General features: G+C 43.1%; 3 protein-coding genes and 1 non-coding gene across 4 annotated transcripts; 1 reads left to right on the top strand and 3 right to left on the bottom strand.

The window, feature by feature from the left end:
- Nucleotides 1–3575: 3575 nt before the first annotated feature.
- LOC141828145 (uncharacterized) lies at nt 3576–4518 on the bottom strand. Its single transcript, XM_074715518.1, has one exon. The coding sequence runs from the start codon at nt 4428–4430 to the stop codon at nt 3750–3752; it is 681 nt and encodes a 226-aa protein (XP_074571619.1). The 5' UTR covers nt 4431–4518; the 3' UTR covers nt 3576–3749.
- A 1446-nt stretch (nt 4519–5964) lies between these two features.
- Nucleotides 5965–6053, top strand: LOC141828730 (small nucleolar RNA snoR1). Its single transcript, XR_012601821.1, has one exon. It is a non-coding gene; the product is annotated as a small nucleolar RNA snoR1 (small nucleolar RNA).
- Nucleotides 6054–7257: 1204 nt separating this feature from the next.
- On the bottom strand, nt 7258–8934 carry LOC141827103 (glucan endo-1,3-beta-glucosidase-like). Its single transcript, XM_074714373.1, has one exon. The coding sequence runs from the start codon at nt 8932–8934 to the stop codon at nt 7258–7260; it is 1677 nt and encodes a 558-aa protein (XP_074570474.1).
- Nucleotides 8935–9536: 602 nt separating this feature from the next.
- LOC141827954 (protein RADIALIS-like 3) lies at nt 9537–10448 on the bottom strand. The gene is made up of 2 exons (XM_074715302.1): nt 10158–10448; nt 9537–9581 (listed from the first exon to the last, which is right to left on the bottom strand). The coding sequence occupies exons 1-2, from the start codon at nt 10427–10429 to the stop codon at nt 9557–9559; spliced, it is 297 nt and encodes a 98-aa protein (XP_074571403.1). The 5' UTR covers nt 10430–10448; the 3' UTR covers nt 9537–9556.
- Nucleotides 10449–12825: the final 2377 nt, after the last annotated feature.

Genomic DNA, 12825 nt, shown 5'->3' with positions numbered 1-12825 from the left:
ACTCTCTCAGCTCGACCACCTAACTTCCTCAGCTCGACCACCTGACTCTCTCAGCTTGGCCACCTAACTTTTTCATCTCGACCACTTGACTTCCTCCACTTGGTTATCTGACTCCTCCAGCTCGATCGTCAACAATGACAATGAATATTTTTAAACACGTGACACCGTGGGGGCGGTGAAGCAGTTATGTTGCTGTAAAATTTGGTTCCCTAGATGTCATCCATCAAACACCCATTTCAAAACACATGGTACCGTGGGGATGAATATTTCATTGTTGATTCAGTATGAGATCGAGGGATGAATTAACTCCCATTTGATCATCCTTTGTTGACTTTTGTTGTTGATGTGGTGGATAAGAAAACTCACATGACAAGGCCACGTCAAAGGTCAAGTCAATAGTCAAGCATAGGTAAAGATCAAAATAGCCATTTGACTTCTTTTGTCCACCCACCCGACTCCCTCAGCTCGATCACTTGACTTCCTTAGCTCGATCACTCGACTCCCTTAGCTCGCCCACTCGACTCCCTCAGTTTAGCCATCTAACTCTCGCAATTTGGCCACCTGACTTCCTCAGCTTGACCACCCGACTCCCTCATCTCGGTCACTCGACTTACTTCCTCAGCTCGACCACCCAACTCATTTAGCTCGGTCACTCGACTTACTTTCTCAGCTCGACCACCCAACTCCTTCAGCTCGGTCACTTGACTTACTTCCTCAGCTTGACCACAGCTCGGTCATTCGACTTACTTCCTCAGCTCGATCACCTGACTCCCTCAGCTCGGTCACTCGATTTACTTACTCAGCTTAACCACCCGACTCCCTCAGCTCGACCACCTGACTCCCTCAACTCAGTCATCCGACTCCCTCAACTCGGCCACTTGACTTCTTAGTTCGGCCACCCGACTTACTCCGCTTGGTTACCCGACTCCTTTAGCTTGGTTGTCCCTTAGACAAACAATGACGACAAATATTTCAAAAGACGTGGCACCGTGGGGGCGGTGAAGCAGTTATGTCATTGTCAAATCTAATCCCCTAGATATCATCTATCAAACACATGACATTCAGTGAATGGAGAGACCACCAACGGTTGTCGAATCTTGTCCTCCACTGGCACGTATAAGGATGATGAAGAAGAATGAAGCGTCTGATGTGGAGACACTCTTCTAACAATTATATAAATCCTAGAAAAAGCAAAGCTAAAGATCAATCTCTCCCTCAGAGAATTCTGCTAAACTCTCACTTTTCCTTCTTCTTTTTAGTTATTTTTGATACCCAAAGGAAATCCAAACTTAAATGTCAGAGTGACCATGCTAAGCCGTGCTCATTCTAATCCCCGATTGAGTGGTGTAGGCATCCTAGACATTCTCTTTAGCTTTGTCATCTTCAACCTTTTCCCCTTAGCAGTTACTTTTTGTCGACTCACTCAACAACGGTCTTAGACAAGAACAGCTACATCAGCTGCTATTGGATCTGTCACTTCAATTGAGTCAGCTTCTATCAAGTCGACTCTTAATGGATTTGCCTTTAACAGCTTGATATTGAGCAAATATAATTCTGACGAATCAGCTTCTCTCTATCAAGTTGAAAGAGACCAACAAAAGATCAGAAGGGTGGTCAAGGTGCATTTTGGTATGACCCATCCGATATTAAAGTCAGAGAGTCAGAAAAGAGAATAGTAGGAGAATGATAGTCTCAAAATAAAATTGTACATACTTTTTTTACTAGAATCATCACCTTATATATAGAAAAAGAGAAGAAGAAATGCCGAATCAATAAAGAGTCTCTTCCTTTGAACGATTATGCCTCTTTCCTTTATTTAATATCATCATTCCGAGCGACTGTATAACTCTAGAAAGGTGCATAACTCCAACGTCTGTAACTAATGCAACTTTTTTTTGCATTTGTAACCATCATATTTTTCCACCAATACCCATTATCGTTGTCAAGATAATCGACAAGCCTATTTATTTGATATCTTTTTCACAATCGACACATCTCTTACTCTATCATATTCGAACCTAGCTTTGATGACCCATTGAACAAAGTCTCAACTGAATTGGCTCCAACCTAACTAAACTCAACAAAGTTACTCTAAGTACTATCGAACTCCTCATCAATAAGTTACTCTAAGTACTATCGAACTCCTCATCAATAATGCTGACCTCTTCCGAAGTTAACATGACCAAAGCTGACAAACTCGAGTAAAGTTGAGACTTCAAGTGATTTGGATCTATATTGAGTTATTAACCTAGTCAAGGATGTACCACATGTAAATTTATATTGACCAAGTCAAAGTTGTTCCAGCCAAATATAATGGATGATCAAACTACTGATCAACGAACGGACTAACGTGCATGCTCCTAAGAGATAGTCGTTGGAATGGATGAAGACCTAAAAAAAAACTTAAAAATAGAATTAGTATGACACCAGGGATGGATCCCCGCAAACCACTCCGACACTTAAGTCAGAGTTGTGTATGAGGAATGAGATTAAAGACTTGGAGAAATTAGGCTTTGATGGGTGCATACTTGTGCCCATGGATATGAGTAACCTTTTATCGAGTTGATCTCCGAAACATCAGCGTTCGTTTAAGAAATGTTCCGAGATACATGCTTCCGTTCCAATATACGCGTTCTAATTGTCTCCGTCTTCTGGAATATTTTTCTTATTCTCAGGGCGAAACAATCTTAGGGTTTCCTGATCTAGAGATGAACTAGCTTTATGAGCCCCGCCTAGAAGTGGATGACAAAAGATCGGAGACCAAGATGAAGTCGGCGCATGAAACCGAGGTGAGGCCGAACAGTGATTGAGGTCAGGGCCATAAGACCTAGGTTTGGACTCGAGATCGAGGTGAGGTTGATGCATGAGATCTAGTAGACGCCGTAGTCGAGACCGAGCAAATGTTGAGGTCGGCTCATAAGACCAAGTAAATGCCAAGGTCAGGACCTGAGACTGGGATGAGGTTGGCCTACAAGACCAAGCAGATGCCAATGTTGGGACTCGAGGTTAGGGTAAGATCGACGTATAAAATCCAGAAACATCGAGGTCGGGATCCGAGATCAAGTAGTAGTTGAGGTCAGGGCCCAAAGTTAAAATGAGGTTGGCGTATAAGATCTATTGTTGGGACCTGAGGCTGGGGTGAGATTGACCCATTAGTCGGGACCCAAGATTGAGATGAGATCGGTGTATAAGATCTAGTAGACGTCGAGGTTGAGCTCCGAAATTAAATAGTGGTCGAGGTCGGGATTTGAGACTAAGATGAGATCGGAGGTTTAGTAGATGTTTTGATTGAAATCCGATATTAAATAATAATTGAGATCAGAGTTCAAGACTGAAATAATATCGACACGTAAGATTCAATAGACATAAAAATTAAAATTGTAGATATTTAATCCTTTTTGATTTTACAATTCGTCCTTCTACATCTAAGATGATACGATGACCACAAGACAGCTTTAGAATTCCAGGTACCACGATAAATCAATTGCATTCACAGTGACAACTGCTTTTTGTTATTTGTGTTTATAAAAAAAAAACTTTCATTTCTCAACCACTTTCAGGATAGGCCATGGACAACAACAATGGCACTCGCACCAATATCTCATTTGTCAGTTAATAGTAAATCGAATTAATTTCCTATTCTTTTTTCATTTGTCCGTGTAAAGGAAAAAAAGTATCAAAATATCTATTTTAATAAATAAATAAATAATTGTGGACGCAATAACCGATAAGGTATTCGAAGGGACGAATCAATAGAAGGGGCGGCGAGTCCGGCCATTGAAGAAACCGAAGAGCTCCGAACGGTACGGTAAGAAGGATCGCCGCGGCTCCCTGGCCGCCTTCCAGCTCCCGGCAGGTTTTGGATTTGGGCCTTGGCTTGGTCTCGGACTCCTCCTCTCCAGCGGCGGAGATGAGGGAAATTCAAGGAACATAGACTTCTTCTTCCCGTCGCTGTGGCTCCGGCGCCCGAACAGGGTATCCCAAAGCTTCCACCGCCGGCTCGTCTCGGTGGACGTGCACTCCCTTCTCCACTCCGGCGATTGCGGCGCCGACCTCACGGTTCGTGGACGGTACTCCCGCGCCGCGGCCGACGCCAGATCGTCCGCCTCCAAGGACGACGACGACGAGATCGACCCAGATCTAGACTCACTCTCCTCGACGAGAAGCCAGCGTATGGGGATCTGCCTGGCTGGAGGCTTCGCCACGTCCTCCTCTAACGAATGGAAGGCAAGGGCGCGGTCGAAGGCAGGGTAGATGGGGAGGATGCGGCCATTGGAGAAAAGCTCATCGGCGGTGACGATGGGCTCATCGTGGGCGCCCCCGGTCGGGAAGGTGAACTCGAAATCGTCATCGTCGCCGGATCCGGCGTTGTCTGCGAAGCCTGTGCTGGCGGAGGGAGAAAAAGAGTGCGCCGCTGGGCGTTCCTGCATAGTGCGTTTTGGGGCTTCCGTTCGGTGCACGAAGTGCGGGGGATTTTTCTAGGTCAAGTAGAGACGGTTACTTGTGGAGGAGTCCAGACTATTCACTCGGATCACGTATGTGCGTGAATCATCGCTGTTCTTTTGGAGGTTAGCTTTAGAATTCTAATCGCATATTCTACTACATTACTGCCAAAATTAGTATTTTGGATTCATATGAGGAAATCCATATCCAATTAAAAAATGGCAGCAGAACTTCGAGGTTTGGATTATGATGACGAATTAGATGACGGCTAGGCTTGATAATACGTCATTGATTATGTGTATTAGGGAGATAATGTGCCGTGAAGCAGGAGCAAGTTTAGACCACGATGAAACTTTGGGTCGAAGAATTTGTCAGAGGCCAAATTTGAAAATTCCATAACAATAATAAAAACAGGGGCAGACAAAAGTGATGTCAGCTCATACTGAAAGTAGTAGTTTTATAGAGCAACCGAAAGCGTAATCGGTTAAGTGTCGAACAGGCTAACCATAGCCCGGCAGACACCACATGAGTCATGTTCGACGCGAATTATTTATTCTTCTGAGAAATTCTGAGGCTTTTTCTTCGTCGATTTGTAGAAGACCCATGTTTTAATCACTTCATCAGTATTTTTTTTTTTTGGACTTAATGCCTCATTTCTTTTCACCCTATTCGTCTTATGTTACTTGTGTGTAAAGAATGGTCCTATGATGCATTGCATTTTTGATACACTTTGACTTTTGTAAAGAATTAAATCCCAGAGCTATCAAACGGATCAATGTCAACATCCTTTGATTGCGTTTTTCATAGAAAAGATTAATTCATTAAAAATTCATTATATGATGGTCATATGATGCATTGCATTTTTCATAAACTGACTTTTAATTAGAGCTATCAAACGGATCAATTTATGATAGGATGGACTAATCAAAAATTCAACATTATATGATGGGTTAAAAATTTTTTAAAAAATTTTAACCTAATCTAAGACGGGATTGCGGATTAGGCGGGTCAACCACGGACCTGTCAAAAAATAAAAAAAAAAAAATATTAAAAATATTAAAAAGATTAAAAATTTTAAATTTGGATTATAGTTTAAATTGATCAAGTTAAAATTTTAAATTTAATTGTGATTTAGATCGATTAAGTTCACTAATCCATTGAGTTTTCTATTTTAATTTTAAAATTTAAAATAAATAAATAAACTTTCTCAATCCGCGGACCAATCCAAGTCCGCCGCAGGCCAATCCACGTGGATCGCGAGCTTAGGCGAGTCAATCTATCTGAATCCATCTTAAAATGGATTGATAAAATTTTAATCCAATCCGTCTAAATTATTTGACGAGGACGAATCAACTCAACGGACCTAATCCAAATTGACTGGTATACTTTTAGTCTCTGCTACTCTATTTTGTAATACTACAAGGGTTGTGATGAATATTGATTCATTTCTGAGCCTCTAGAATGAGAAGGGCCTAAATGGCTCTTTGTTAAGCATGCCAGCTATTAAAGCTTCTTTGTTAGTGCCATGATGAATATCTGACACCCCTCTTGTTTGAGAAGGGCTTGTTTGCCTCTTCCTTGAGCGGATTTAGCAATATACGTACCGAGCCTAACTTCTCAGTAGTCGGTTATGATTTTCCCTCTGGCAATGTTGTTCACTGTTCCTGTTGAGATCCGTCCCTGAATGTGCCTGACTCTTCTCAGCACTCAAACTCGAATGAAGTCTTGAGAGAGGAGCCGTGAAGACGATAGAACCTACACTCACAGCAACCGTGAGAAGGAAGGCCAGAGGTTGCCCTGACATGACCACTCCAGTGCTTAAGTCAGTCAGTGAGGGAGGAAGATGGCGAGCAGAAAGTAAGGAGAAAGTAGAAATGGTGAGAATGCATACCTTCCTCCTCTATGAAACTAACCTTATATATGAGTCTGGGGAGTCACGCCACCTCGTGGATATGATGAAGGTCCCGTCATTGTTATGGACTTGTCAGAGGATATGGGATATTCAGAGTATGTGTCCCATCGTTGACTTATACCTAAGGGATTATATCACGTACCTTTGTCAGGGCATTATCATGGTTGGTTGCAGAGATGTCAGGGGGACCTTCATGAATGTACAGTGGAGGGAGTGATTTTTAAGGAATAGGGCAAGGAATATCGAAGGGTATCGACTCAGCTCGGGAAGGAGAATTCGCGTCAAGGATTCGGATCGGCCTGCAGAGCCGACTCGGTTGTTTTGAGAGTAGGCAGAAGTCTTCCACTCGAAGGGTTCGGACTCGTGTGTGAAGAGCTTCCATTAGATCCCCGACCTGACTTGCTCGACTCGGACCACACGACTCGACTAGGGGATCAGTATGCCTAGGGATTCGGCTCGATTCGGTCTCTATGAATCACACTGTCGAGATCAATAAGCTATCCTCAGATTTGACTAACCTCGACTCACTCTTCGCGATCATAACATTCACCATGGGAGACACCAAAGGATCCTTGAATGTTCCTTATCAAATACTAAAGCTTATTGAAGTTCCGATAAGTTACTTTGAATCTTTGATTAACCGACTAAGTTCTGATAGGTCAAAATATCACCCGAAATTAGATTTATATTTTAGGTGTGGATGTTGAGTTAGTAGACTTTGAATCTGTATTATTGAGTTGTGGATTGTTTAAGATGGTGTTTTCCACGATGAAAGCATAGTTAGAATGCAAAATTAAATTGTTTCTATACTCGCACAGCTACATTATCAAGATAAAAAAAATCAACACTTCAAAATCTCTAGATTGCCGGCAAGAGCAGTTTATTTCTAGATTTGTACAAATCTAGAACTTGACGTCGACATCAATGGCGAGGCTGCCATCGAAGTTGAAGATGCCGCTGTGCTTCTCTATGTCATTACTTCCGCCTCCGCTTCCTGCGAACAGATTCGACAGGTAGACCTCCACCGCCTGGTCCGGCTGCTTGGGCGTCCCCTTGGCCTGAAGCGCCCGCGAGATGACCCCCTCCAGGAACGCCGCGGCGTTTGAAGGCGAGGCGACCTGGTTTCCGGTCGTCGGCCACCCCGTCCCCGACACTAGCACCTTTATCCCCGAGTACCCTTCTTTCTCCATTGCCGCCTTCAGAGCGTCGATCATCACGTCGAACATGTTGGTGTACTTTAGGCCGCCGTCGGTCACGGTCGCCGCGTTTGCTTTGAAGAGGAAGAAGTTCAAGGCAATGCCCTGGTGGTCTTCGAGGAATCTGAGGAACGGGGACAGGTTTACCATGAACGGCGACCCCGTCTCGGAAGAGAACTTGAGTATGGGCCGAACGACCGGGAGGCTGAACGGCGAGAAGGTGCCGGCCGAGGGCGGCAGCAGAACGCTGAGGATGCGGGAAGAGAACGGCGAGGAGATTTTGATGGAGGAGTCGAGCTTCAGGGCCTGCAGCGCCTGGTGGAAGTTGTACATGCAGCTGATGAGGTGGTTCATGATGGCGATGTTGGTGCTGAGGACCTCGTTTCCGACGGCGATGTACTTGACCTGATCCGCGTTGATGTAGTTGAGGGCGCTGGACTTGATCCAGTGGAGGCAGGCTTCGACTCCGCCGATGGATAGCTGGACGATGTGGTCATTGGGCACGCCGACCATAAGGCCGACGCCGGTTCCGTTGAGGGCGCGAATGAGATCGGGGATGGGAACGAGGAGGCGGAGATTGGTGATGCTGTGTGATTTGAGGATTTGGAGAATGGTGGAGGGCGAGGGGAGAGTCTCGCGGTCGTACCCGAGAGTCACGCCGATGGATCCTCTAGCGTGAAAGCCGATGGATGTCGACGATGAGGAGGAGGTTTCATCGTCAGTTCCTGTTGTGGATTTGGCCGTGGATGATGATGGATGATTCGGCGATGCTGGTTGATTGCTGGTATCGGACGAAGGCGGCGGCGGCGGGCCTTGGTTGCCGGATGAGGATGACGGGGGAGTCGCACTCGATGGTCGGTTGCTGGTATCGGACGAGGATGATGGCGGTGTCGGCGAGCCTTGGTTGCTAGTGTCCGATGAAGATGACGGCGACGGTGACGACGAGCCTTGGTCGCTAGCGTCGGATGAGAATGATAGCGTTTGCAGCTTGGAGCCTCGGTTGCTAGCGTTAGATGCGGATGAAGGCGACGGTGGCGGTGTCGAGGAGCCTTGGTTGCTAGCGTCGGATGAGGATGACGGCGTCGACGGCGAGGAGCCTTGGTTGCTCGCGTTAGATGAGGACGAAGGCGGCGACGGCGAGGAGCCTTGGTTACTAGCGTCAGATGCGGACGAAGGCGATGGCGGCGAGGAGCCTTGTTTGCTGGCGTCAGATGAGGATGATGGTGGCGGCGGCGAGGAGCCTGATGCCGGATGACGCCGGATCCGACGACGAGGAGGATGACGAAGGCGACAGCGAGGAGGATGGTGGCGAGGAGGAGGTTTTGTCGGCAGATCCATTGTTGGGATTGTGATGTCTACGGCATTTGCAGACGATGGTGCCATTATGGGCCTCGATGGCAGTGACAAGGAAGACGAAGAGGAGAAGCGTAGAAATGGTTGACATCTTTTAATTTCTAATTAAAAAGTCAACGTTAATGGATACGAGAAGATGTTCGAAGCATGCCTACGTATATGCATGTGTGGAGGTGTTGGATTTCGACATTCTGCATGGGAAAATTAATCGCCTGGAACGTCGGGAATGACCGATATTTGTTCGAATTGCCGTTGCTTTCTCCCCTCTCTGTGCCTTGTCCAACACTTGGATGCCAATCTCACATATGATTTCAATGTTACAATGGTTAAATTCCCAGTCGTTGAATTTACCAGCAAAAGAGTTTCGCTGTCCTGTCTAAACTCCAGAGACTTCAATATTATACTGTGGACCTGTGCTTAACAAACCACTCACTAATTACATGAGCCTAAGAAGACAGGTAATATTTATCTGTTTAATGACGAGTAGTTGCATATGTATTTAGAGTTACTAATGAGTAGTTACATCTCGACAACTTTTCACATTATGCTGAAGCTGATTAATTCTTGGATAGTACACGAGATCCAACATTTTATGAATACTGAACCAAACAATATTTTTCCAACAAATTTCAATGAGCATGATTTCCCAGCTTTATTGGAGCTTTAAATACCTGAGCCTGCAACATGGTTAGTTGAACCATTTGTAACTTAGTCTGAAAGTTAAAAATTTAATTAAAAGCATGCGAATATAAGAAAACTACTGATGAATGACCAAACTTTGAAATGAAGTATTTGAGTCTCAGCGGTTTTTTAGAAGTGATGCATGACTAAAATGATAAAACGGTTTTACAAGTTTGTATTAAATGATTGCTTACGGCTGGAAATTTGATTTCTTGCTGGTTTGATTTAGTTAAAAGCTGAGGAATGGCTTGGATTGAGTAGATAATTAAAATTTAGCACAGTTTGCAGTTTGTCTTTACCATGTTGAGCTACTGAAAACAACTATTCACTACGTTCAAGAAGAAGAAATACATAAAGCATGTTAGGGTTTGATGCAAAGACAAATTGTTGTCTTTACTCGCATAAAAAAATGAATTAGAATAAAAAGGGGGAAAAAAAGAAGGATGGGAAACATTGATTTAACTGAATTTAATGGTTAGTTGTTCTTTAATCTCATCACTTTAGTGCAAAATTAAAAGATGGATGGTTGGAGAAACAATGATGAGAGGAAGGGGGAAGATCTGTTTACCTACCTTTGCTCTTCATTAGCTCCACTTCCCCTATCACCAGACACCTTATAGCAGGGATACGGTACCAGGCCTGACTCAATGTGTCTGAGGTCCTCCACAAGTAGTTCATAGTGTTTCTTCACTTCCTCAGCTGTTTTCCCTCCAACAGCCCTAGCTACATTCTGCCAACGGTCTGGTGTGTCCTTGTCGTACACTGCTAAAGCTCTCTCAAAGAGCTTGTTTTGCTTTGGGGTCCATAAAGAACCCAAGGTTTGCTCGAGTGATTTGGATGCCATTAAAAGCACTCAAGCTTAATGGAGTATTAGAGAAGAGAAGAAAGACTGAGTGTGGTAAGTGATGCCTGGAGACACTTCTTATAAAGACCAGAGAGAGACTTGTACAGTAATGTTTGAGAAGAGGAATTGGAGTCTCCAAATAGTGTGCTTCAAGACCACCAAATGGAGCCAAGGAGCGACAGCAAGAATCCATTACTCTTTTGTAAGCCAGAGCATCGATTTGGAGTCTAAAGGGAGAAATCAGGCTGCTTGGTATGTATCATTAATGATGTTGATTGGAGTTCAGATTATGGCCTCTCCTTTTGTCTTTTTTTTTTTTTTGGAACTCTTTATCATCTTTTCCTTTCTTGGAAATGCTAATCTTCATATCAAAAGAACGTTATGGTAAAACTTGTTTTGATATGATGTGGTAGAAAGGACTTGCTTTGCGAAGCTGAAAATAATCAGTACTATCCTTTTAATTACTGCACCAAACGTGGTTCTTATCCTGTGTATATGGTTAGATGTCTCGATCTTGGTCCTGACATTCTTGTATATGGCTAGACAATATTCCCAATCCAGTGTTGGGTTTTGGCAGTAAACCAAAATGTGATCATCTCAGTGCCTATCTACATACCATACATGTCTCAGTACAATGTGTGATTGCCACTGATCATGAGGAGAGAGATGAAAATGAAGAAGAATAAAAAGAGATGAAAAAAATGGAATAAGAGGAGGATAGATAGGAGATATTTGATATTTTTTTCTTTTTTTTCATGACAGTGCTAAATTGATATTCTAGTTGACAGTTTCTTTTCCAAGGTCAAGTCAATACTCTGTCTTCACACCTCTAGGTCATCTGTCTTGACAACTAATAATAATATTTTTGTTGTTATCTAAGAATTGAGTTTTGTCAGCTGGTGAAAGTCACTTTGGCAAGTTTGAGATCGAATTTAGTAGTTAAATTTTGTTTAGGAAAATTTTGAAGACAATTATAACTCAAAGTTTGCAACACCATTATGTGAAATCTATCATCAGTTGGAAAACAGTTTTCTTCCCATCTGGCAACAATTAAAACTCCAAAGTTCCTCTAAGAAACTCAGTTGAAGAATATTCTGACTCCCTGTTGAAAGTTGCATTCATATCGACTAGCAATGCCTTTTTGGTGAAATGAGAGTATCCACAGAAACAAGTTGTAGCTAGGAATACAAGGTTCCAATCCTTGAGAAGTATTGGGATCGAAACAAGTTGTAGCTAGGAATACAAGGTGACACACTAAGGTTGTAGTCTATCAGATGGTCCTCAAGGAATGTATTCTCAGGTTCCATTGTCCACTTCAATATTAAAGCATCATTGTCAGGTATCAGTTCTAAGCTGCTCTTCCTTTTCATGTCTGAATTACACATTTAGGACCTATTGATATAATCAATATACAATCTCTGTGTTAATACACTCAGACAAAAATATAGAGGAATTTAACTATTACTTTACCTAATTAAACTACCTAGCTTTCAGATGCTTGTTTATGGAATCAGTTCTGCATGCTTTTCCAAAGGCATGCTTTTGTACTGATGTTATATTGTGTTAAGATGATCTTTATATGATTCATAATCAATTCAAAAGCTAAGATACAAAACTGACGAGATGATAAGATAGTTAATTATGCATTTGAAAAGTTTGAGCAAAAGTTGCACTCAATAACTATTAAATCTGTGGTTCAGATCATTCGGATAAGCCTAAAGGACAATAATTGTGGACCAAGTTGCAGTTTGATTTACTTTGAGTAAACACTGTCCATCCTTTTTAATGTTCCTTTTTTGTTAGGATATGCATTTTTATAAGAAACCAGTATCATCATGATTTATACTCGATCTGAAAAAGGAAATTCAATATTTTTGATCCACTCCGATTTGTTGGGCCAATTTATACTGCTGACTGCTAAGTTCCAAATAAGCTGCTTCATCCATATCATATCATGTTTCTCTCTTCCTCTTGTTTTAACTCCAATTCTTACTACTGCACTTTGTTTCTTAAGTTGGAATATATATTGATATGGTAGAAAGATGATCTGTACGTGACGGAGTCAAGTCAAAAATCAAATTTAGGTGGAAGTCAAAGCAGCCATTTGACTTCATCAGCTCGGTCCACTCAAACTCCTCAACTCCATCAGCTCGGTCTCCCGACTCTCAAGGACTTAGACTCCTCGGCTCCATCAGCTCAATCCGTCCGACTTCAAAAAACTCAAACTCTTCGATTCCATCAGCTCTGTCCACTCAAACTCCTGGACTCCATCATCTCAGTCCACTCAGACTCATCGACTCCATCAGCTTAGTCCACTCAAGCTCCTCGACTCCATCAGCTCGGTTCACCCAACTCCAGAAGCTTCAGACTCCTCGATTACATCAGCTCAGTCCACT

This window comes from Curcuma longa, chromosome 4 (genome assembly GCF_044706935.1).
Source record: "Curcuma longa cultivar G26 ecotype Majalengka, Jawa Barat chromosome 4, ITB_CL_G26_1.1, whole genome shotgun sequence".
NCBI classification, from domain to species: Eukaryota; Viridiplantae; Streptophyta; class Magnoliopsida; order Zingiberales; family Zingiberaceae; genus Curcuma; species Curcuma longa.
Note: the sequence above shows the minus strand (reverse complement) of the source record. Positions and strands in the feature narration are given on the sequence as shown.